General features: G+C 40.1%; 1 protein-coding gene and 1 pseudogene across 1 annotated transcript in view; one reads left to right on the top strand and one right to left on the bottom strand.

Annotated features, from left to right (window-relative positions):
• Window positions 1-18,643, bottom strand: part of TINAG (tubulointerstitial nephritis antigen) — a 98,589-nt gene extending 79,946 nt beyond the window's left edge. Inside the window, exons 1-3 of the mRNA XM_056116886.1 lie at window positions 18,289-18,643; window positions 10,526-10,589; window positions 9,173-9,262 (exon numbers count right to left, since the gene is read on the bottom strand). Coding sequence (XP_055972861.1) covers window positions 9,173-9,262; window positions 10,526-10,589; window positions 18,289-18,643 — 509 coding nt within the window. The remainder of the gene's footprint in view (window positions 1-9,172; window positions 9,263-10,525; window positions 10,590-18,288) is intronic.
• Window positions 18,644-20,451: 1,808 nt separating this feature from the next.
• LOC130026225 (uncharacterized) lies at window positions 20,452-20,526 on the top strand (annotated as a pseudogene).
• Window positions 20,527-26,471: the final 5,945 nt, after the last annotated feature.

Below are 26,471 nucleotides of genomic sequence, written 5' to 3'. Positions count from 1 at the left end.
TTCACAAAAATGGAAACCATGACTGGGAACCAGATATTCCTTAATATCTTATTCATTATGGATTACTCTAATAGAGAAGAATATGAGACACTCTTCTTAAATTAGGTCCATTTCAATTATGTTAATGACTCACAGCAGAGATCTGAAAGTATATCAAAATAGACTAAATTTAAGAGCATAATCTACATAAAGGAATTAGTAGTAATAAGGTCACTATATGCACTTTCTTTAAAATGTCATTAAATATATTTTGGAAGTTTAAATGCACAAAAATGTGCTTTCAGATTGTCGGTAATGTTTTATTTATCATTTAAATCTGATCTGAAAAAAGTTAGCCTTGTTAAAAGATGACTTCATGAAAAAATAGATTACACCAGTGCTAATTTATTTTATTCAATATTATTAAAGTGTTTTATTAAAATACTGAAATACTATATCATATTAAATGATGTAATTTATGCTAATGCTCAATAATCTCTTCTGAATAATATTACAAAATAGGGGTGAGAGATATGCTACAGCAGGCAGGGCATTTGCCTTGAATGAAGTTCAACAGGGTTTGATCCTAGGCATCCCATATGGCCCCCTGAGCACTGCCAGGAGTGATCCCTAAGTCCAAAGCCAGGAGTAAACCCTGAGCACAAATAAATTTGGCCTCAACCACCCTAAACATATATAGAAATTAGATAATAAACAGTGCACAATTTTTGTCTTTCCATATTAGAAATTACATTTCCATATTAGAAATAAAACAAAATTCCTTAGGGATGATGGGAGGTAAAAAAATGAGAAAGATAAAAGTAATATAACCTTAATATTACTTAATCTTAATATAATAAATAGATTTATCTAAAATTTAAGGGCAATATACTTTCAGTAGCACTGTACTGTACTCCCCTTGTTTATCAATTTGCTCCAGTGGGTACCAGTAACATCTCACAACAAATTGTGAGACTCTTGTTATTGTTTTTGGCATATTGAATACATCACGGGTAGCTTGCCAGGCTTTGCCGTGCAACTGAGATACTCTCGGTAGCTTGCCAGGCTCTCTGAGAGGGGCAGAGGGCTGAATGCAGGCAAATGCCCTACCCTCTGTGCTATCGCTCCAGCCCATATACTTTCAGTGCTTAAATATAAAGTTTTTCCTGCTGTATTTATTACCAAGTTTATTTATGTTATAGACATGAATTATTTACTATATAGCATGATTTTCTATAATATGTCTAGCAAGCCAATGATCTTCTACAGATTTGTTCTTTTATAAAAACTTAGGCAGCTCTCAACTACAATCTGAAAGTGTAATCTCCAAAACCTAAAGAATTTCAATTAGGAAAGCTTTAAACATATATATTAAAGTATTATTTATGTCATCACTAAGATCATAAAAATTAAATCCCTCTGTATTTATAGACATATACACTAAAAAGACTGAATGATAGAAATGACCTCATTTTGTATAATTTCATTAATGGTAAATAAGAGTAGAAAAAAAATCAAACATAAGCCTACCAGAAGAAATTGATATGTTTTGTGAAAAAAAAAGTGATTTTTGTGCTCAGACCAGAAGATTGAGAATGAGTTTGATGGACAGATATAGAAAAAAGAGAGCATTTATTTCACATAAGTCTAATTCTAGAGCAAAGCCTACAGGTTTGAAATAGGATAGCGTATTTAGAAAGAAGCATGGTAGTACCGTCCTCCTATTGTTCATCGACTTGCTGGAGCAAGTCTCCATTTTGAGACTTGTTGTTACTGTGTTTGGCATATTGAATACATCAAGTGTAGCTTGCCGAGCTCTCTGAGAGGGGCATATAAGTTATATGTTTCTACTACAAGAACAAGTGGGCAATAGAATTTAAAAAAATGTAAAAGATGAGCAAGTAATGAAGCATTTAAACTAGATCATTATTTATGGTATCACTTGTATCACTTGTCATCACGTTATTCATTGATTTGCTCGAGCGGGCACTAGTGACATCTCCGTTCATCCCAGCAGCATGCTAGTGTAGCCCAGTGGCATCTGCTCACTCCAGGAACGTGAAGAGCCTCAACCGTTTGTTCAGGGTTTTGATGAAGAAGTTTGACCATCTTGTAGGTGGGTGGCCACGCGTCCTTTTGAATCCAGTTGGTAACAGCTCTCGTCGAGTGGTCATCTCTAAATAGCATTACTTATCCAGCCCATCTAATTTTCAACACCTTGGCAAACAAGACAGCGACCCTGATTCTTGATCATCGACGGAGGGCAGAACTCTAGATTCCTTCCCTCACTTGAGTGAAATGTGATGTTCCAATCATAGCTCTTTCGATTCCTCTTTGGGAGACCCGAATAGCATTCTCATCCTGTTTTCATAGGGCCCAGGTCTCTGAGGCATATGTTAGTGCAGGATGAATGATGGAGCCAAAAAGATGTGCCCAGAGCTAAAGTTCTTAGTCCTCTTAACCACTTCTTCAACTCTCTTAAAGGCATTCCACGCTGCTCTCTTCCTCCTGCACAGTTCTGGTGCCAAGTCGTTCCTCATGTTGAGTTCTTGACTCAGGTACACATCACTGCTACATTCAAAGATGTTCATTCTGTTGATAGAGAATGGAATGTCATAGACTAGTTCATTTTTCATAAACATTGTCTTGGTGAGATTCAGCTGTAGTTCGACCTTTCCACACTCATAGTTGAAGTCATCCAGTATTTGTGCAACTTGGCTAATGTTTGGTGTTATTGGAATGATATCATCAGTGAATCGAAGGTAGTGTAGTTGCCAACCATCTATTATCACTCCCATTTCTTCCCATTCCACTTGTTGCATGACATTCTCAAGCGAGGCACTGAAGAGTTTCGGTGAAATGGTATCACCCTGCTGAATCCCTCTTTTCGCATCAATGATCACTTCCTTGTAGGATGGTGAGATCCTGGTGGTGAATCTGTAATACAGCTCAACAGAGGATTCTGATGTGCTGAGTTTGAATGCCCTGTTTTACTGGGGCTTTGTTAACCGCTTCAGTCTCAACAGAATCAAAGGTCTTCTTGAAATTGATGAATGTTAGACAGAGCGGCATCTTGAACTCTCGCGAAACCTCAGTGAGTTCGGTCACCATGTGGATATGGTCGACCGTGCTGAATCCTTTTGAGAACCTTTTGCTCACATGGTTGTCCTTCTTCTAGAGTTCTGCCTATTCTATTCAGGATACTTGAGTGAACAACTTATAGAAAACAGATGACAGGCAGAAGGGGCAAAGGTTGCTGATGTTGTAGATGTCTCCCTTCTTGTACAGCGGAACGGTCCTGCTGGTTTTCCATTGGGACGAATCCTTGCATTCAGATAGGTAGCATGTGAAGACTGAGCCAGTATATTGACGAGTACTGGCAGCAAATTCTTCAGGTGTTCAGGTCTGACCTTGTCTGGACTGGATTCTGTATTCTTCTTTACTGACGAAAGGGCGTGTTGGATTTCAGAAAGGAGAACATTGAGAATGACATATCCATATTGCAGAATTTGGCATGTGGGCAGTTGGACATGGCTATTGAAGATATCTGAGTAGAAGTCTTGGATAATCTTCTCCACTGCCTTCTGAAAGATGTGACAGATCCATCAGGACATGGAAGGGCAGTCATCTTTGTCTTATATTGGTGAAGGACAGACAAACGTTCTCCCTTCTGAAATCTGACATGCCATTTCATCAGTAAAGAGGAATACTTTTCCCAGCTTCTGCCACATCAGCCAACACTGCTGCTCTTCTCTCTTTGAGGTCTTCCTTTATCACTTATATGCACAGTTATTTGAGCTCGAATGTTATCTTGTCATTGCCTGAGGCTCATGTCAAACCACGTTGGCAAATGAACTCGAGAGTTTCCAAAGACAGATGTCTTTTTGTGGCTTTCCCATTCTCGGCATTTCTCGCACAGTAATGGAGGTACTGAACCAGTCTATCTTATTCCTCATCACTGTTGTCAACGATGGCATCTTCCCACATTGCCACAAGAGTTCCAAAGAGTTCCCAGTTGGTGGTCATTCTGAGAGTTCTCTTCGTAAACTTTGCAGTCCTTTCTTCCTGCTCCATGAAGTAGAATTTTCCATGAAGAAGATGGTCATCTGATCCTGTTTGGAATTTTGGGACAATAGCAACATCAATCAGGCAAAACCAATGATTGAATATGATGAACTTGTTTAACATGATGAACTCAGAGAGTCTCTCACCCTGTTAGTTCCATTCTAGGCCATGGGTCCCAATGTGGAGTTCTTAGGGCAACCTTCTCGGTCCTATCTTGACATTAAAATCAGTCTTGGTTAACATGATGAACTCAGACAGCCTCTCACCTTGTTAGTTCCATTCAAGGCCATGAGTCCCGATGTGGAGTTCTTCAGGCGACCTTCTTGGTCCTATCTTGGCATTAAAATCATTGACAATCATCTTGTAGAAGGTGTGGTCTTCTTTATAGAACTTCTCCAGCTCCACGTAGAATTTCTCAATTTCTTCTTCATCATAGATGCATGTTGGTGCATAGATGACGAACATAGAAACTGCTGGCAGTGAGCCACATCTGTTCAAGTGTAATCTTCCAATTTGCATTGTTAGACATTCGAATGAATAATGCTCATGGCCAAGTTTGTGTTGACAAGGACACCAACACTACTGATGCCTCTATTGTCTCATGTTCCAAGGAACAGTTCTCCACTGTCAAAAATGGCATGATGTGATCGATGCCTTCTCATCTCGCTCAGACCAATGATGTCTTACTTGATCTTTTGCGCTTATACCATAAGGTCCTCAGTGGATGCTTCCGATGCCAGTGTACATACATTGAAAGTCGAGACAGTCATTTAAGTCCTTCGTTTCGGCCCTGAAATATTATCAGCCTCTCCTTGCTCATCCTTCTTAATGTTGCTGTATTGGGGACTCTTTCAGGGTCAGGGGGAATAAGGCTCATTGTTCTTACTGTTTTTGGCATATCAAATATGCCATGGGTGGCTTGCCAGACTCTACTGTGTGGGCGGGATACTCTCGATAGCTTGCCAGGCTCTCCGAGAGGGATGGAGGCTTTTAGAGTGGCCTCTAATCGCCTTTACAGATGTTCCCATGGTTCACACCATATTTGAGCCCCATCAAATTCCCCATGATGTGGAGAATAGGTATTAAGTGTTGTGTGATCACAAAGCAGCCATATGGTCCAGAAAGTGGCCTGGAACATGGCGGCGGCTGGGTAGTGGAGGTAGTGGAGGTCGGCCGATGAGTTATTTATCTTGTACCAGCAGGGTGGGTCTTCTGGGCGTGGTCCCTGGGTCACCGGGGATCGGTGGAAGCAATCAGAGGGTCTCTGTTTCTGGGTCCTGTTGAGTCTGGAGTCCAAAGTCACAAAGTTCCACTTTACCTGGTTCTGTGGGGCTTCACTCATGCGTAAGGCTGGGCCCAAGCGTCCGGAAAGCAGCCTGGAGTGTGGTGGCAGCTGGGTAGTAGAGGTTATTTATGGTAAGAAATAAAATTCTATAGTTGGATATGCCAAGACAATAGAGTATCATTAAGGATTTTAACATGAGTGGCAGAATCACAGCTTTGTTTTAGAAAAATAATCATAAGATAAAACTGATAAAACTGAAGCTGGGTGAAATTGAAAAAAGAAAGTAAAACGTGCTATTTCAAACTCGACCTGATAAAGAAATTAAAGTGAATGTAGCTTAAAAACAATTATAAATAAATATTTGAAACTTTGAGTCTTAACATTTTAAAAGCCTAATGATAGAGAACAGAAGATTATGCTAACATCTTATTTTCTAGTTTGAATAACAAGTAGAAGGGGGAGAATAATAATCTAAAATGGATTAAAGATATAATTTTTTATATGGGGAGGATTGCTGATTTTGAGAAGAATATGAGAAATTAAGAGCAACAGATATAGTAAACTATACCTTGAATTCATAAGCGATACAAAGTTCAGAAATGTGATGGATTAAAAATGATCAAGAATCATTTGTATGAGGTCAGTTTGTGTTAGAGCAGATAGGAAGTTTGACCTGCACAAGTGGTCCAGGTTCACTCTCCAGCGCTCATTATTGCCCATTAAACCCCGCCAGGCATTATCTCGGAGCAAAAAGACATGAGTAAGCCCTGATCACTATCAAATATGCCCCACTCCCCGAAGAAGTTCCACCAAAAAGAGTTCAGTTTTATAAATTTTCTGAATGACCTCAGAGCTTGCTTTTGCTCAGTTGAGAGCAAATGTCACTTTCCACCAGGAATCTCAAGAAAGGCTTTGTGAACTTCATCCAATCCCATTAGTATCCTTTCACTGCATAAAGTAACTTAGGCTAGCCTTCTAGAGGCAGGTAAGCCTACCAGAACCCAACCCAACTCCAGACATGAGAAGAAGCTCATGTCAGCTCTGCCTGTGGCTCCGTAGGTCTACAGATGTATAACAACTCTAGAGTACTTTCAGCCGAACTCATCCCAAACTGTCGATGTGAATAAATGAAAATCTCGTGGTGATGAATTCTGAACCTATAGCAGATAACAGAAACATATATCTATTTGTTCCTCTAATGTGTTGATTTATATATACATATGCATATATATACGTGCATATATAATCATTTAGCCCATATATATTTGTGCATGTATAAATATTCATATTATTAAAAAATCTTTCACAAGGATTTTTACAAGGATCAGATGGTCACTACATAGGTAAATGGTAGACTATTTTAAGACAGAAATTAATTATTTGTGTTGTCAGCAAGTCCACAGTGAAAGAATGTTTTGTTAGCATTTGATCACGGTCACAGTCCTCCCGTTGTTCATCGATTTGCTCGAGCGGGCCCAGTAACGTCTCCATTGGAGACTTTGTTGTTACTGTGTTTGGCATATCGAATACACCACGGGTAGCTTGCCAGGCTCTGCCGTGTGGGTGAGATACTCTCAGTAGCTTGCCAGGCTCTCCGAGAGGGGTGGAGTACTCAAACTCGGGTCGGCCATGTTGACTGTGTGCAAGGCAAACGCCCTACTGCTGTGCTATCTCTCCAGCCCCACATCAAAATAATGCAGAGAATAAATGAGTACTGAGTAGGTTTCATACAATGAATGGGAATTTGGATCTAAAATAGGAGCAAGATATGAGAAAAAAAATAAAGCAAAGGTTATATATATTTATAGATAGGTTATTTTGAAAAGTGCTTTAATAATAATTGTATTAATTATTCTGTTTTCACACAATTTTACCTTAGGAACAGAAAGTAAGAATCAGAATTCTAATTGCATTGGAGAACATTCCCTGTCGTCTTACCTCACCTCAGGCAAATGTTTTTTTATAGTTTGTTTCTTCAATATTTCTTTTGCCTGTAGATGCTTCCTTTGTCTAAGTATACTTCACTTTTTATTTCAGTCATTGAATGTTTGCTACTTTAGTTTTTACCACCTAATGCTTGATTGTTGGGGCAAAACCTTTGCCTCTTAAGTACTCCCAGAGTTCTCTCTAAGGAAATGAACATTGAGAAGAAAACTTTGTTTTGTTTCGGTTTGGATTTTAGGCCACACCTGGTTGTGCTCAGGGCTTCCTCGGAATCTGTGCTCAGAGAGCACTTCCGGTGGAGACTAAAGGACCATGTGGGGTGCCAGTATTGGGTTGGTTGCACAAATTAAGTCCGCTACCTGTTGTATCGCCTCTCTGAAAATAAAATTCTTTCTTTCAAGTAAACCAGTATTTCTGAGAACTTCTGTACTCATATGATTTTCATTCTTCCCACACTTTTTTAGACTACAGTGTCTTATAGATTTTATGATACAAAAGACAGCTTGATTAGGGTTTTTTGAAAGTGTATGCTTTTTAGGTCAAGCATTTGAATGCTTTTAGGAATCTGTTTCAGATCATTTCTCATGATGATGCATACTTTTATCTTCTTTTAGTGATTTATATATCACTTACCCACAGAAAACTATAAATAGCTTTCCCAAGAAATGCTAAAACTATTATCATGTTATCTAAAATACTGGTTAAATATCATACAAAAATTAAGAATAGTTTTAAAATATTGTTGTCAAGTGTAACTTCTAGATTTTATTTGATCTAAGAAAATCCATGGGTTCATTAACATTTGATGCCCTCATTGTTCTAGTAAAAATACATCTCATGTATAGGAAGAAATGATATTTCTAATTTTTAAAAACATGCATTCATGATAACCTCACTTTTATTTTTGTTTTTTTTTTCTTTTTGGGTCACAGCAAGCAATGCTCAGGGATCACTCCTGGCTCTGCACTCAGGAATTACTCCTGGCAGTACTGAGGGGACAATATGGGATGCTGAGAATTGAACCCGGGTTGACCGCATGCAAGGCAATCGCCCTACCTGCTGTGCTATAGCTTCAGCCCCATGATTACCTCAATTTTATAGTGCTGGCAGCAGATCATCTCATACAAAGGTTTCCTAGAACACACAAACTGTTCGCCAAAAGATAAGACGATCTGATTAAGGGCAGAGAAAAACTCTGGAACAGATACCAGTCAACCTAACTCTCTTCTTCTTAGTTAAGAAAGCCAATGTCCCTATATACCTACAGCACTATTCCCCTCTACATAATTGGAATAGTGATTAATGCACTACACAATGCTTTAATCTCTTGAAGATCATGAGTTATTTCCAGCATTTAAGTGTCAATCATTGCTATATTTAATTTACTAGAAAATTAAGTGACTCAGCCTGTCTTTTGACTCAATTGTAAATAAAATTGAGTAGGAATCAGTAAATTTAAGAAAACTGCCTAGATGGACTGGTTAGTAAAAAAATTATCAATATAACCCTTTTAAGGTCAGGTTCTACTCAGAATAGCAAACCCTGTGATTGACTGGGTCAGGGCAACAGCAAAAGGAACCTGGTTAAACCAAATCCATGAATTTGCATGCTTCCTAATTTTGCATGAATGCTTATCTGAAGAAAAGCTCCCTTTACTCAATTCATTCCCACTATGACAAAATCCTTCCTAGACAATCCACATCTCTTCTTTCTGATTTTTGAATTTTAATATGTGTTACTTACTGTGAATCTTTGTGTATCCCACCTTTGCAGCCCTTTTCTCTCTTAACTTCTTGCCCACGCTTCTGATATTATGACCATGTTAAGAAGCAACTGTAGGAAATATGTTATTTAAAACCTGGGCATGACAAGAAGTCTACAAAGCAAGATTTCTCTCACCCATAGTCTCCTTTATTGATATGTTCAATTAATTCTGGTCGAACAAGGCATACATTCTGGGAACATCTCCACTGTTGTCCTGAGCACGTGCTGTAAAGATATACAAGTAAGAAAAACATTCAGCTTTTACGAAGCACATTCCCAAAATTATTATCCAGAGTTTCACACCATTAAGGTATAAAACATATTTTGATTGATATTTACCATATAACTATTTGATTTTTGACCAAAGTAAATTGTGAGACATGTACTAGCTACCAGGCGTGGGGGGTCCTGGCTGTCCTCGCCGGGGCCCCTTGGAGGGGAGCAGGTTGAGTTTCCCTCCCTGCCCTGACCAGGGCTCTGGCAGCCGAAGACCTCCAGAACCAACCACCACCATGCTGACACCACTCTCCTCAAGCATGAAGTACTCCAGCAGAGGAACAAAGGCATGTGGGTCCCAGGGCTGAGATCTCCAAGCCTGCTCGGATAAGGGCTGAGCATCCTCCACCCAGACCCTCCATCTTCCAGTAGGCAGGGGTCACACCCACCAACTGGTCCCCTGGCGCTGTGTAATCCCATCAACGACCAAGACTCAGAGACTATAAAACCCGGCTCCCTGAAGCAACATCCTACTATCTCATTCCTACTTTGGACAAACTGGCAGGCTACTGAATGTAACCTGTCCACACGGCAGAGTCTGGCAAACTCCCCGTGGTGTACCCAATATGCCAAATACCAGTAACAATGATGGGTCTCATTCTCCTAACACTGAAAGAGCCTTGAATATGGCACTTTTTTAAAAATTTCAGGGCTAGGATGAAGGAGACGTTACTGGGGCCTGCTCGAGGCAATCGATGAACAAGACGGTCGTGATCGTGATCATACTAGCTACCATTTTATATTCTCTTATTTTCTAATCCAAGCAATTGACAAATAAAATGACTCCAGATTTATTGAGGTTTGAAAACATAGTATCATTTAGATTATTTATTTTTGTAAATTTTCAGCAAGATAATTCCTTCATAACCCACTTTTATATATATATGTACATTCTTCTTAGAAGAAGAAACACAATTTGCCTGTAGAACAGAATGTTCCGAATTTAGAGATAACTGTAATGTATGTCTGCTATGTGATGAATTTCACTGTGGTGAACATTAAACTCAGTCACTAAAGATATGGATAGCCATGATCGTATTTTTCAACATTTACTAAAATGAAGTTGCAATGAACAGTTAAAGAGTTACAGATTTATGCTATCATATGATTGCTGATTATATCTGTATATTGAAATACAAGCTTTGTTTTACAGTCTTTTTTATTGGAAAAAAACATAGTAAAATTCAGTTTGGTGTCACTTAAATTCATTACCAGGAATTGCAGTTTTCTTTAATAACCGATCCTTCTTTATAATGTTGTTCATTTCTAAGGCAACCTGTCAATACAAAAAGTAAACAAATAAAAACATTTAATTAAGATAACCTATTTACATAACAAGTAATCTAAAACTGTGTTTAGTTTTTCAACTATGCATAAATATTGGTTCTGATCCAACTAAAAATCTCATTTGTTTCAAAATTTATATGTTAAATACTTCTGTGTGTTTTCCATGAACTTTTGCTTTTAAATACCTTATTAAATTCCAACACAGGGGATTAGTAACACATTAAGATTAGAATAATAAGAAATTAATTACTAACGACTCTTAAAAGTGTGTTTAGGGGCTGGAGAGATAATACAACCAACTTCGTTTACTCCCTAGAATCACATCTGATCTCAAAGCACTGCCACGAGTGTTTCCTAAGCATAAAGCTATAAGTAAACCCTGAGAATCACCAGGTATGGCCCAAAAATACATAGAAAAAAGTCCTTATGTAAATAAACAATTAAATGATACATCCACTTAAGCCATTTCTCATTCAAAAATGTTTTATAGTAACTAGTCCAATAATAAAAATAAATACATTTGACTAGGACAAATAGCTCAAGTTTTGAAATAAAACATTAAGCATTTTCATTGAATTCACGTTAGAAAGCTATAATTTTTCTTCAGAATGGATCAGGAGAAAAATTCATAAGACCTTTGTGTTGCAATCAACTGTTTTTCAACTACTAATAAACCAATTGCTAACTAACAGGCTATTTAACTATTCTAGAACTCAATAATGAATCATTATGAAAATCATTAGTAAGATCCTATGTAACTCCCTTTCAGAATATCATTTATGCAAATTTGAAATTCATACTGAATTAGTAAAATGGAAAATTTTATTACTTTATCAGGTTAAAATCTTTTATCGACAGAAACACATAGTTCATATATCACAATAAAGCCTAATGAATTCTAACTTTTACTCACAAAATTCTAAGAGGAAATATATACAAGAAGATATATTGCAAGATATCTGTTTAACTACCAGCCACAATGTCAAAAAACAACTTAAGATATTCACTATCTTTTATTTTTTACAAGATTGTTAAATAAGGACAGGAGCCAAAATCCAGGGGTTAGGAGCATAGGAGCATATGTCCACATGCAAAAGAACTTAAATTTGACACCCAGAACTACAGGGCCCTCTCTCTACTGGAAATCAGCACTGTCAGGTATAGAGCTGCTGACCCCTGCCAGGGGCCAAGCATTGAAGCACCTTGACCCATTGGCCAAGCATCCCTGGGAAAGGCCTGAGAAGTTCTTAGGGAGACCCCACCCCAAATAAATGGTCTCATAGAAAATATATTAAAAATTCCATGCAAAAAATACCATGTCCTTGCCGGGGCCCCTTGGAGGGGAGCAGGTTGAGTTTTCCTCCCCACCCCGACCAGGGCTCCAGCAGCCGAAGACCTCCAGAACCAGCCACCACCATGCTGAGACCACTCTCTTCCAGCATGAAGATACCGGCAGAGGAACAAAGGCATGCAGGTCCTGGGGCTGAGATCTCCAAGCCTGCTCGGATCGGGGCTGAGCATCCTCCACCCAGATCCTCCATCTTCCAGTAGGCAGGGGTCACACCCACCAACTGGCCCTCTGGTGCCGTGTAATCCCATCAACAACCAAGACTCAGAGACTATAAAACCCAGCTCCCGGAAGCGACATCTTATTATCTCATTCTTACTTTGGACAAACTGGGAGGCTACTGAATGTATCCTGCCCACACAGCAGAGTCTGGCAAACTCCCCCGTGGTGTACCCAATATGCCAAATACCAGTAACAATGATGGGTCTCATTCTCCTAACCCTGAAAGAGCCTTGAATATGGCACTTTTTAAAAAATTCTCAGGGCTAGGACGAAGGAGACATTACTGGGGCCTGCTCGAGGCAATCAACGAACTACAGGATGGTCGTGATCGTGATCGTGATGCAAACAATTATATTTTTGCAGTTTAGGAGTCTGATGAATGAAATCTAAAATCTGTTCGACTGCATGTATCCACCTCTTTCCCACGTATTTTTGACATTCCACAATTATGGAAAAGAAAATAAAAACAGTTTGTCCTAGGTCACAGGTTTTTGATGGAGCAAATTCAAGGGGAGAAATGAATTTATGTTGTGTGCTTGGGGTGGGAGCGCCCAAGTTGTGAACAGAAGGCACAGAGTCCCTACTGGTAATTCTTGGATAATCTGGTCACTAGTTATTGAATACACGAGACTGGAATCTGCTACTCAGGCACTGTGCTGCCAAGTATAAGGTGATGCTCCGATAATTGGGTGTTGCTGGAATGGAACCTGAGCATGGTACTCTCTCTCAGTTTCAGGACTTAAATTTTCAACAAACTCAGAGTTAAACTTACTATCCAGAGTTGTACAACTTTAATAACTGAATCTACACTTTATGTGTAACTTAAAGAGATCTAAAAATTTTGTTACCTAAGAGCACTACAAAATTTATGAAATTTAAGTTTTCATTCAACTTGGAGTCCAGGGAAGAACTCCTCTGACTTTATATTTTTTTCTTTTTGGGTCATACCCGGCGATGCACAGGGGTTACTTCTGGCTCTGCACTCAGGAATCACTCCTGGCGGTGCTCAGAGGACCATATGGGATGCTGGGAATCAAACCTGGGTCAGCTGCATGCAAGGCAAATGCCCTACCTGCTGTGCTATCACTTCAGCCCCTCCTCTGACTATTTTTAAAGGTAAAGTGAGGGACAGTAATCAAAGCCACTGTAGTCAAAACAATGAATCTTATTTGTCCAATACACCAATCTAGTAGACCCTACGGAAGAAGGACTACCTTCTCCCACAGAACCTTCTGTTAATAATTTTGGTCAAGAGAATTCCATCATCAGACCTAGCCTATCACTAGTGTTAAATGCTTTTTAGAGCAGTTTTATGTATTGGACTTCCTTCCATAATATCAGGTCAAAGTTCCCTATGAGAAACCATGTCTCTGTAATCTCCCTTGAGAGTTAACCTCTGAAACAAAAGCCATACTCACATGGTAAAGGACTCACAGTCTGTGGGCTTCTTCACAAAACAGAACCCACCCCTCTCCTGCAGACCCTCCCAAAAGACCTTCCCTCACCCCCACCAGCTCTTAGAGGTCTAAGCTCTATGTTGCATGTCTTCTGCTTCAAATCCTCAAAAACTGATCCCCATAAAATTTAGAATAAAAGCACATTTATTTTAAGGCCCTATCACAACTGTAAGGCCTTTCGCTATCACACTGTTAATTTGTTGGACTCCTCTAATCTTTCAGTATAAATTCAGTTATTGGGATTGTCAGGGTTCCCAGAAAAATGAAGACCTGCATAATAGTGTTGAGGATAAAGCAAAGTAAAAGGAGAAAATATGTAAGTAGAGCCAATCACCTTTATTTCATCCATGGACTGAATTGGGATGGGACTGAATTTGGGGAGTAAGGAAAAAGAAGAATCAAAGTTGTCTCACAAGGATTTTGGTTTGCACAATAAATAGGTGGAGAAGCTGTTCTTTAAATAATAGCATGTAGCAATAATTCGAATTAGTTCTGCTTTACCTACTTTTGATTAAATCTAAATTAGACCATCTTTAAAAGAATGTCAAATTAAGTTTGCAAAATTCCAAAGTCAAGACTGGCGTATGAATTTGAGAGAAGGTAGCAAACACTTTTTTATTTTCAAGCCTTGAGACTTGATTCCTTTTGAGCGAGCATACCTAGGTAGGACATAGTCATTCAAAACTGAGCTCATATAGAAGGTGAATGGAGAAAGCGTGCTCTCTGCTCTGAAGAGAAAGGGCATTCAGGAATGATGGGTCTTGGAAGGCAAGAGAGGAATATTTCAGAAGACTAGGAATGGTCAACTGTAAAGCACTACTGAGAGATCAAGAAAAGAAGGTCATATAAATATGGCAATTGGTGCCCCAAACCAAATATCCAGCTAAGAAATATTTCCTATAGGAATAGTAAGACAGAAAGCAAAAATGTGTTTTTCTGACTTTTATCCTTGGAGGCAAAAGCAAATGATATAGTCGATGGATACAGACTTGGAGTCAATGGAGAACTTTTTGAGAGTAAGGGGACTACAAAACACAGTGTGAGACAGAAACAGATAAGGTGAAGAAGAGAGATGAGGAGACAAAGAGCGGAGGGAGAAGAGGAGGAAAATGGAATGAAGTGGATGAATTAACTCATATGGTGAAGAGAATACAGAATTCCTAGTGGCTTAATATTTTCTTAGTGATGTCTGAAGAATCTCAGAGCAATCAGTCAAGTTACACATATATCATCTTGACTGAAAATAAAGGTAATGATAGAGAGTAAGCTAGTAGGCTGATTAGTTTACAAAAATGAAAATATGTCTTTAATTTATGTTCATTGCTGTGGGGACACTGCTGGAGGTGCTCAGCTTGGGGCCATGGGGGCCACACTGCTCCGGGATCAAGCCCGGGACCTCATACATGCAAGGCATGTGCTCTAAAACTTGACCTATGTGCTGCTTCTGTTCATTTTTGGTTTGCAGGTTCCCTGGGTAGTGCTCCAGACATTGCTTCTGGCTCTGTGCTAAGGGATCTCTTCTGGAAGGGCTCAAGGAAACATATATGGTGGTGGCAATTCAAGCCCATCAGTTGCATGCAAGGATGTTTTCTGTCCTCTTTCTCTGGCCCTAATGTGTTAAAAATACTTGTGCTAGTCTGAACTTCACTTTAGGGAAAGCAGCTGGTTGCTCTCATCAGGAATGTACTTTCTAGAGCTGTTTGGTTCTAGTCCCTTTCGAAGGTCAGACTCCAGGCTGTCTGCTATCAGAGCTTACGATATTTGTCTTTTGAAAACCACTACAATATCAGTATAACGAATGTCAGAAATGAAAAGGAATCAGCAAAATTAGTAGGTTTATAATCAGCAGGATAAATATGTGATCGATTCTTATTAGTTAAATTAATAGTCTGTGCACTTCGCATTAAAACTTCAAATAGTCTATTTATGGGATAATAGATATAGTACACAGGTTCAGGTCTCTCATATAGGCAGTTCTGAAATGATCCTAGGATCACTAGGGTCCCTGAGCATCACCATGGTAAAACCCTTACCACAGAGCAAGAGTAAGCCCTGAGCATGACCAGGTGTGCCCCCTCAAAAAAAAAAAAAAACTCCTAACGAAATAAAATAGTGTATCTAATTACTGTGTATTCAATGTTATTGGCTACAAATTTTAATGTTACATCCCCATTATTAAACCCCATAACTGTATGTTCTCTTCAAGGCAAAAGTCTTTACTCTTAGACCTGTGTACCAGAATTTGCCTTTTCTAACAGGGACCATATTCAGAGCACTAGTACAGAAAGTAGGCGGTTTGTCTGGCATGAGGCTGACCCAGGTTTAATCCCAGGCACAATCTATGGTTTCCGCAAGGCCACCAGGAGTGATCCCTGAGTGTGGATCCAGGAGTCAACTCTGAGAACCACTGGATGCGGTCCTTAAATATAGCAAAACATAAATAAGTTAATGAACAAACAGGCCCATGTACAGAGACTAGCTAGAGTTTCTCATTCTCTGTGATCTATTGGAAGGGTAACATAATTCTAGCTTTGTAGAACTTCCAATGAATCTTTTATACAAGGGGGATTTTGATACATCTAAAAGAACAGGGACTTGAGACTTCAAGAATCTAGAGGTTGGATGAATTGGTTTGAATCACCTTACTGAAATACCTATTTTTGTAACTATCAGTATGTACGGCAGAATTTGGATGGTGATGTATCTTCATTATAATGGAGTTAAGGAGGTTCTAAAGGAATAAGCCCCATCCAATTCAATTATGTCAGTCATTTACAGACATTTTTTAATCAACGCAAACATAAGAATAATCAAATTAGCTTAGGTTTGTTGACAACAGATGGTGTACTATACTCTACACTAAGATCTGCTAAGCCAAAAGATTCTGTCTAGAAAATCCACGCTAATTCTGTTTCAGACTCTGTCCTATACATATGACTCTGGACATTCTTTAATCACCAGAAGTTAAATCGGGATGGAAGGAAGATAAAAGGCAGAGATTTGCCAATGTTCTACTTCAGTTTATACAAGACCATTAGGGCTTAAAAAATAAATATAATACACAGAGGCAATGGCTTAAAATAGCTCCTTGGTAGATGCAGTTAAAAGGAAGTACAAATTACCATGGAACTAGATATCTTAAAATATTTAACAGGCCAATGAATGAATAGTACAGCATCTCAGAGGAATGCTGTCTAATGCACGCAAAGAAATAGTATAAATCGCTATTTATTTCTCTTCACATCCTCATGATAATCTTTTGTTACTCAATTTTGTAAATCTTTAAAATAATAAAAACAATTTTTTAAACTAGTTACTATCATAAGCAGGTAAAAATATTTATTTAGAGTACTTGTAGTCTAATGTGACTTTGACTATTAAATAAAATGGTGACTTGCATGCCCCCATAATTAATATAATAAAAATTATACCTGGAACATAAGTTCTACCTAAAAGATGACCCTACATTAAAGACTTCAAAAAATTCTATTTTTCAAGCAAAAATGGACATTGAAGAAACAGTACTTTCCTTAATGGACTATCTCAAAAGAAAAGTCCAATTACATTTTAGCACATCAAAGCAGAGCAGATTTTATAAAAGGATAACTCAACACCATAATGTCAACTCTATTCCAACTTCTCTAGATCAGTTCTGATAATAGAGTGAAAACTCTATTCATCTTGCACATGTGAGGCCCTGGGATTGATCCCCAGCACCAAAATTGTTTTAATTTGTATGCATCTACTAGCTTAGACTTTAAAAATTACTATATATAATCCTTTCTTCAACACTTACTATTAAAAAAAACAAATTGACAAAATAAAGCAAAAAAACAATAATTCTTTTAATAATGAACAATAAAGGAGACTGACTTAATTTTGTTTCTGTTGTATCTTTGTAGTTATTTCTATGCCACAGATTCTAAAATGCACTTCAGCCCATGAAATAAATAAAATGTCACATGAATTTAAATATTATCACAAAAAGGACTGTCATCAGATTCTTAAAGACAGTTGTTTCAGCTGCCTTGGTCATGGACTCCTGCCACTGCACAGATGTAGGAAGGTTGAAATCCACTGATCAGGGAGGTTCCATTTAAAACCAGCTTGAGGGGCTGGAGAGATAGCACAGCAGGTAGGGTGTTTGCCTTGGCACGCGGCCGACCCGGGTTTGATTCCCAGCATCCCATATGGTCTCCTGAGCACTGCCAGAGTAACTCCTGAGTGCAGAGCCAGGAGTAACCCCTGTGCATCGCCAGGTGTGACCCAAAAAGCAAATAAATAAATAAATAAAAATAAAACCAGCTTGAACCTCCTGATATTCTTGCACTTTTGCAAAGGAAATAGAGAATAACTTAAAATATTTCTTATGTGATTGTTTCGAACAGTATCTACAGCCTAATATCCATGGTTATCAGATAAGAAATTTCTTGATGGTTTTCATATAATGCATCTAAACCAACACTTTAGCAATCCAAAGAAATCAATCTGCAATTATAATATTCATCTCTTGAGAGAGAGAGAGAAAGTGTGAGAGAGAGAGAGAGAGAGAGAGGGATAGAAAGAGGAAAAGGAAGGAAGGAAGGGAGGCAGGAAGGAACAGTAGGAAAAAAAGACCTTGTTATGAACAAGGATAAGCTGAACATATCCCCAAATCGTACCTTCTGGGTACCCAGGATTTGTATGAGGAGGCCATTCTTTCTCTTCATGACAAAAGGACTTGTAATCAGGACAGCAATCAGAATTTTCCCTCTCACAGAATTTATCACAGTAACACACTGCATTCATCTCATAGAACTGAGTGGCACAGCCATCATCTCTGTCTTCACAACAACCAAAACTTCTACAGTATTGACCTCTGAAAATGGCTCTTTTGAATCGTGTACCTTCCGAAACGGTGCCATTCCTAGTGAAATCAGCTCCTAGGTCTGCGGCTCTTCCAGATAAATGGCGCTTCTCTGTACAAATCCCCATGGTCAGGTAATAAAAGATTACGATCTTATATCCAGACCACATTTTCTAAAGATCTAGTGTGGCTTCCACTTGCTGTTATATGCAGTATGCTTGGCCTCAAGGGCTTCTCTTTGAGACTGAATTCTAATCAGAAGACAAGCAAGCCTGAATCATGATTCTTTACCTGAACAGAGTATACTTCAAGCAGTTAAACATTAATCAAGAATTTCAATGTTTGCCCAAGATAAGTGCTAGAAATACACCATTATCATTCCACCAAAGTTAAAAATGTATATTTCAATGTCATATAAAAATGTCATCACCATAAACTCAGAAAATATTATGCAAAGAAAGCATATTGAATATTGCTTGCCTTTACAAAATCCATATTCTTAAATTAAAAAAATCTCACTTTAATACACATAGCCCAAATTATGGCTTCAGTAGGCATTGGCAGGTATAGGCAATTCAAAAGTCAAAGTCACAGTTATTCACGTACATCTCTGCAGCTGAAATCCAAGCTCTTGTGAAACTGTCTGCTTGTATGTTACATCTATGACACTTGCTTTAAATCATGCCCGGTCACACTCTGGCTTGATTTTCCATCTGTACCCCATTTACCTTCCAGAAGCATTTTGATTTCAAGGCTTAGTGGGACTTAGTTTGGCTAGAAATTCCCTGAGGGGGACCTTAGTTCTTTTTATCTGGGTCCCTGTTTGGCCTCGGTGTGCGAACTGCCTCATCAGAAAGGCAGCTGAAGTCATAGCTCTGTGCTTAGGAGGGGAATGGGAGGGAGGTGAGTGGAATTGTGAAGGAAACTCAAAGGTCAAGACGTCTTCCCTGTGTCTGTAGAGCTGTGTGTTTACATTGGATTTTCTTGCACCACATTTATTCATTAACTACAATAACTCCCTTTGGCTTGAAATGAATAACCAGCAGACGGTGATTCAGCAAAAGTGGCTGAGGTACCTGGTCGTAAAGGCTCTTCTTAACAACCTGAAAACCTGGACTCTGGTTCCTCAGTGACTGCTCAGTCCCCTTGATGACCTGAGCTCACAATTCCTTCTTTAGTCATCAGCTCTTTTCTTTGAAAAAGAAGGTCATTCTCTCTAGGAATACTTTATAATTCAACCCTTTACATTTTTTTCTGGACTTTGCTCTGTATTTATGATGGGCTTTTATATTCAGTATCTTTTTTACTTCTGTGGCATCTTTTGCTCAGTCTATAAACCAGCGTGAAGTCTATCATGCTTTCATTTCATTTTCATTTCATCATCCTGTTATTCGTCGATTGCCTCGAGCAGGCCCCAGTAACGTCTCTTTCATCCTAGCCCTGAGATTATATTCAAGGCTATTTAGGAGAATGAGACCCATCATTGTTACTGGTATTTGGCATATTTGGTACGCCACGGGGAGTTTGCCAGACTCTGCCCTGTGGGCAGGCTACATTCGATAGCCTGCAAGTTTGTCCAAAGTAGGAATGAGACAATAAGATGTCATAAAAAAAAGTTCTGATAAGATGTCGCGCGGCCGCGACTCAGAGACTATAAAATCCAGATCCTGGAACCGGGAAATGATATTAAGTATAATATTACAATCGTGCCTAGCGTGGAATGAGCGCCTACTGCCTGTCAAAGCACTGATTTTTTTTTTTTTGCTTTTTTGGGTCACACCCAGCGATGCACAGGGGTTACTCCTGGCTCTGCACTCAGGAGTTACTCCTGGCGGTGTTCAGGGGACCATACGGGATGCTGGGAATTGAACCCGGGTTGGCCGCGTGCAAGGCAAACGCCCTACCCGCTGTGCTATCTCTCCAGCCCCGCAGCTTTTTTTTATATTAAAAAAATTAATTTAAAAAGTCTTTTTAAGTTTTCGCTTCTCGGCCTTTTGGCTAAGATCAAGTGTAGTATCATGCTTAATATTACATCATCTTGCTGCCATTCTCCATAATCATCTTTCTCTCTAGTCCAAAAATTTTCTGCTGCCACTAAGTATATACCAAAGAGATAGGAAAGTGGATTCCATCTCCAGCATCCCATCTGGTCCCTCAAACCCGACAAGTAATGATCCCTGCATGCAGGGCCAGGAGTAAGCTCTGAGCATCGCTTGTGTGGCCCCAACACAAACAACAAGATACGGTTCTTTTGTCCTATCTACTCTGTCAAAACTTCCAAGCGTTCAAGTCTCATAGACTAGTGGCCATCTTGGTACAATTTTCTGAAGCATTTAGCTGTATGGCAAACTGGTTAGAAACAGGAATCTAAGTCTAATCTAAAATCTAATGGAGTTCAAATCCTAGTCTCATCGCTGCCAGAGAGCAGGACATTGGGAAAGAGACCCACTTATGCCTCCATTTCCTCATGCTCATAATTTGGATAATAACCTCAATTATCCCATTAGAACATCTATTACCACATCAAGAGTGGAGGAAATTTAAAGGGAATAATACTCAAAGTAATCACCCATCGAATAGGCTAAATCTGTGTTAGATACCATTAGCAGGCATCCTCTCCACCTAGAAATTCTTGCTCTGATTTCTGTATTTTCTTCTCTTCCACTTCTCTCCTAATTCTTTAAAAAAATAAAAGTATCTGCTTACACTTAGATCCACTTGCTTTCTCAGCAGTCATTTAAAATGCTTTTTTCCACCAATATTTTCATCCTTTCACTTCCCTCACCTTCTCACCTCCTTTTCCCTCTAAACTTTCAGCTCGGAACCAATCTAAAACTTTGAGACTTACATAAAGTGAAACTTATCGCCTCTGTGCATCAGCTGTTACTCTCCCCACTCTGATCAGCCATCCCCTCCCCGGCTTCTTTTTTTTTTAATTTTTATTGGTGAAACACCATGAGGTACAGTTGTAGACTTACAAATTTTTGTGCTTGGGTTTCAGTTATACAATGATCGAGTACCCATCCCTCCACCAGTGCCCATTCTCCACCACCACTAGTCCCAGTATCCCTCCCACCCCCATCCCCCCATCCCACCTTACCACTATGGCAGGGCATTCCCTTTTGTTCTCTCTGTCCTTTTGGGTGCTGTGGTTTGCAAAAGAGGCACTGAGTGGCAATCTTGTTCAGTCTATAGTCTACTCTCATCACGCATTTCCCATCCTGAGAGGAACCTCCCAACACCCTTTATTTGGTTCTCCCTTCTCTACCTGAGCTGCCTTTTCCCCTAGTGTGTGCAGCTGTCCTCAGGGCCATGGAGTAATCCTCCTGGTATTTATCTCGGCTATTCGTGGGTGTTAGTCTCCTATTTTGTTACTTTATGTTCCCCAGACGAATGCAATCTTTCTATGTCTATCCCTCTCTTTCTGACTCATTTCACTTAGCATGATACTTTCCATGTAGTACCCCTTGTATGTAAATTTCATGACTTCATCCTTTCTGACTGCTACATAGTATTCCATTGTGTAGATGTACCAAAGCTTCTTTAACCAGTCATCTTTTCTTGGGCACTCAGGTTTTTTCCAGATTCTGGCTATTGTAAACAGTGCTGCAATGAACAGACAATTCCGCAGACACGCCAGGTACACTGGAGTTTGGGGATCTTTGCAGTTACTATCCCCTCAGCCTGAAACATACACCCTCAGATAGCCACACAGTATAATTTTCCAACTTTTTCAGATTATTAAATGCTTCTCAGGAAAACACTGCCTACATCTCCCCATTTTGAAAATCGCAGTCCCTAGGTCAAGGAGATGAGTCAAAAGGAATGTGCTTTGCATGCGGGAACTCCAGGTTATAGCACCAATTCCACATGGCCCACTGAACATATTTCAATATGTCCCCTGAGCACTGAGACAGGATTAACCACTGAGCACCACAGGGTTGACCTCAAAGTGAAAAATAAATGAAAATAAAATGGCAACTCCTGTCCAGCCCTAGCTCTGTTTTCTGATATTCTGCAACTTTGTTATTTTGCTTCTGCATCTTCTCTTCAAATTATCATGATCACAGTCACGACCATCCTGTTGTTCGTCGATTGCCTCGAGCAGGCACCAGTAACGTCTCCTTCGTCCTAGCCCTGAGATTTTTTAAAAAGTGCCATATTCAAGGCTCTTTCAGGGTTAGGAGAGTGAGACCCATCATTGTTACTGGTATTGGGCATATTGGGTACGCCACGGGGAGTTTGCCAGACTCTGCGTGTGGGCAGGTTACATTCTGTAGCCTGCCAGTTTGTCCAAAGTGGGAATGAGATAATAAGATGTTGCCCTCAGGACACCTCCACATCTTCAAATTATAATTTTTATAAAATATAGAACTGTCTCTAGGGTTGGAGAGACAGTAAAGCAGGAAAAGCACCTACTCCCATTCAGCCAACCATAGTCCAGGCCCAGCACCACACCAGCACACAGCCGGAAGGAAGTGTGAACTCCACGGATTGTATCCCAAACCCTGTTCATCAGGCCCTCAGCTCACTGCCCAAAATGAACTTTGTTTATTTGTTTTTTTTCCACATTGAGGTATCATCGATGCTATTTGCAACAGCATCGATGTTGATGTCTTAGGGATAGGAGGCTACCAGATTGCCAATCGGACCTGTTTGTAGTGTGTTAACTATCTCCAGTGCTCAGACAAATGCCTGGCACATATGACACACTCAATAAATATTTATGTGACAAATGAATTCTACAATTTCCATTTTCTTTCCATTTGCCTTATCTACCAAGCACTGCTGGAAATAATCTACTAGCCCATCAAATTTGTGCAACCACAGATTCGATTCCAAATAAATCCCAGGAATGACTATATTCTGGTAACGCACAGATTAATAAATCCTAATCCCGGAAAAAAAAATCCTGGTATAGTCAGGGAAGCCCACTTGTAAAGAAATCATGTTAAGACTGAATAATTATTGTTACAGGGCCATGTAGAGGGATTTATGAGAGTGCAAAGGAGGTATTACTTAATATCTCCTAATGATATTGGGAAAGACTCTACTAACAAAACAAGTTTTCAGTTCAGGCTTAGAAGGAGAACACTTCCCATGTAAAGTGCGCAGAACATGTGAAGTGAGAAACAAGAATACAGCACACAACAGTTTTGAAAATGGCAATGGTAGTGGACAGATTTGGGTACATTGAATGGTTACTATTTAATGGGACGATTTTCCTAATTTCTCTTTATGATGGGCTGGAGTGATAGCACAGTGGGGAGGGCATTTGCCTTGCTTGTGGGCAGACCCAGGTCTGATTCCTCCGCCCCTCTTGGAGAACCCGGCTAGCTACCAAAAGCATCCCTCCCACAAGGCAAAGCCAGGCAAGCTACCCGTGACCTATTCCATATGCCAAACACAGTAACAAGTCTCACAATGGAGACATTACTGGTGCCCGCTGGAGCAAATCGATGAACAATGGGAGGACAGTGCTGCAGTGCTCTTTATGATGTTATTAGCCTATAGAAAAGTCACAAATTTTTTTTACTGACTTCATACTCTGCAACTTGGCAAATTTCCCTTTCTTTTTCTTTTTCTTTCTTTTCCTTTTCCTTCTCATTTTTCTTTCTTTCTCTCTTTCTTTCTCTTTTTCTCTTTCTTTCTATTTCTCTCTTTTTCTTTCTTTCTCTTTCTTTCTTTCTTGCTTTCTCTTTCTCTTCCTTTTTCTTTCTTCCTCTCTCCCTCCCTCCCTCCCTCCCTCCCTCCCTCCCTCCCTCCCTCCCTTCCTTCCTTCCTTCCTTCCTTCCTTTCTTTCTACCAGGACTTCAGCTTTGAAAATGTGCTCATGCATTTAATAATATGGTACTCCAAGCATAAGTTCTGCTGACCACTCCAACCAGATGATCCAAAGGCAGTGGTCACAAAACTCAGCTCTTCATTCCTGGAGAGAGCAGTGATCTGTAAGGAGGCAGAGAGAGGAGTAAGGGGTTGGGAGAGAGAGGGGGAGGGGGTGAAGAGGAGAGGAAGAGAGAGAGAGAGTGGGAGAGACAGAGACAGTGAGGGAGAGGGAGAGAGAGAGAGCGCAATGCAGGATCCCCAGTGTCCCTAAGGGCTCCCCTTCAGAGATGAGTCCTGGCGCTGCAGTGATCACTCAAAGAGCACTGGCTCCCCAAAGTCTCTAGAAAGTGAGCTCTTAGAGGGCTTAATTAGAATTCTGCCACAGCTAGGAAGACCAGCAAATAGGCTCCTTTCAAAAAATATTGAGTTTCCTGGTGTGTGCCTCCGCTCTACCTGGAAGTAGATAATGGTGGTAGGACTCAGTCAGCTGCGCCCTCAGGACACCTCCACAAGCCCCTGAGGTCTCCAGAGTTGGGCAATCCTGGGTGTTCTCTAGGAAACAACTCCAAAATTAGCAATTCAGGTGTACAGTGCTCACCTTCGGGAGGTATATGGGTGCTGTGGAAAGGCTCTGAGGAGAGTGTGACAATATTAAATCTTTACAAAAGAGAGAGGAAATGGAAGAAACTTTAATAAGACACAGACAGAAAGTGTGGAAAGTACTGGAAAAATAATTAGCAGGCCTGAGTGATAGTAACAGAAGATAGATTTGCTTGCCTTGCACAAAGTTGACCTGGGTTCGATTCCTGGCACCCCAGTTTTTCCCACAAGCACTACCCAGAGTGAGCCTGTGCAGATAAAGGAGTAAGCTCTGAGCACCATCAGGTGTGGCCCCCAAACAAGAATAAAAGTAGCACTGTACCACTGTAGCACTGTCCTCCTGTTGTTCATTGATTTGCTCGAGCGGGCACCAGTAATGTCTCCATTGTGGGACTTCTTGTTACTGTTTTTGGCATATCGAATACACCACAGGGAGCTTGCCAGGCTCTGCTGTGTGGGCGAGATACTCTCCAAAGTTTGCCGGGCTTTCTGAGAGGTGGGCTCTCTGAGCGGGGCAGAGGAGTGGAAACTTGGTCGGCCATGTGCAAGGCAAATGCCCTACCTGCTGTGCTATTGTAATAAAATGAAATTAAAACAAATAAAATTAGCACTCTTTAAAGTCTGAGGGCTTTTCAGACCTGTTTTTTTTGTTTTGTTCTGTTTTGTTTAATTTGGGGGACACACCTAGTGGTGCCCAGGGCTTATCCTGTCTCTGTGCCCAAGGAGCACTCCTGGAGGATTCAGGGGGACCCTTTGGGTTGGTGCTTGGAATCAAACCCAGGTTGGCAGTCTACCTGCTGTACTATCTTTCCAGCCCCACAAACATGGTTTTTGAAAAACTGTTTCAGAACCCAGAGCTTGAACCACTAATTCCCAGAAGCAGTCTTTAAGAGCCTTTTCTCAATTTGCCACATAACCAGGAGAATGGCAGGCAGGAGTCCCAGTTAAGTCTTCAAAGTTAAGTATTTTAGAGACTCTGCTCTAAGATGCAGGTCTTAAGGGCAGAAGAGATGGTTAAAAGGCTTCCCTTGTACATCGCCCAAGTCAGTTTGATCCCCAGGACTGCTTATGGCTCCCTGAGCACAAGGACAGGAGTAAGTCCTAAGGGGGGCTCAATTACCTTCCAACAGTGGGGTACATCCGGTAGACTCTGACCCCTTTCCTCCTCAGGAAAGAGCTCTGGTTTTAGTGATCTCCCAATTCTGGATCCCTGAGCTGGAGCATGGGAGTTACAAGGTTGTGTCTAAGACTTACCTACTTCTTCCCAGTTTTTATTTTGTTTTCATTTTGCCTGATTACCTGGATATGAGAAAGTAATTCCCTCTAGTATAGGTTCTTTTCAAAGGCTCTTGTTCCCTGCATGACTATACATTCCATGTGTCCCAGGAGATGAGTTCAGGATCTTTCTACTCCACGGATTTAAACTGGGACATCTCCTCCGAACTGCTTTTACTATGCAAATTCGAAGGCATTTTAAGCCTGTGGAATCATTTACCAGCTTGAGGCAATCATCCCAAATTTACATCACCTGGACATTCCTCCTGCTTAAAAGCACTTGCTTTTACAACCTTA

The sequence above is a fragment of the Sorex fumeus genome, unplaced genomic scaffold, assembly GCF_029834395.1.
Source record: "Sorex fumeus unplaced genomic scaffold, SorFum_2.1 ptg000033l, whole genome shotgun sequence".
Taxonomy (NCBI): Eukaryota; Metazoa; Chordata; class Mammalia; order Eulipotyphla; family Soricidae; genus Sorex; species Sorex fumeus.
The sequence above is the reverse complement of the archived record's forward strand: the minus strand, read 5'-3'. Positions and strand labels throughout refer to the sequence as shown.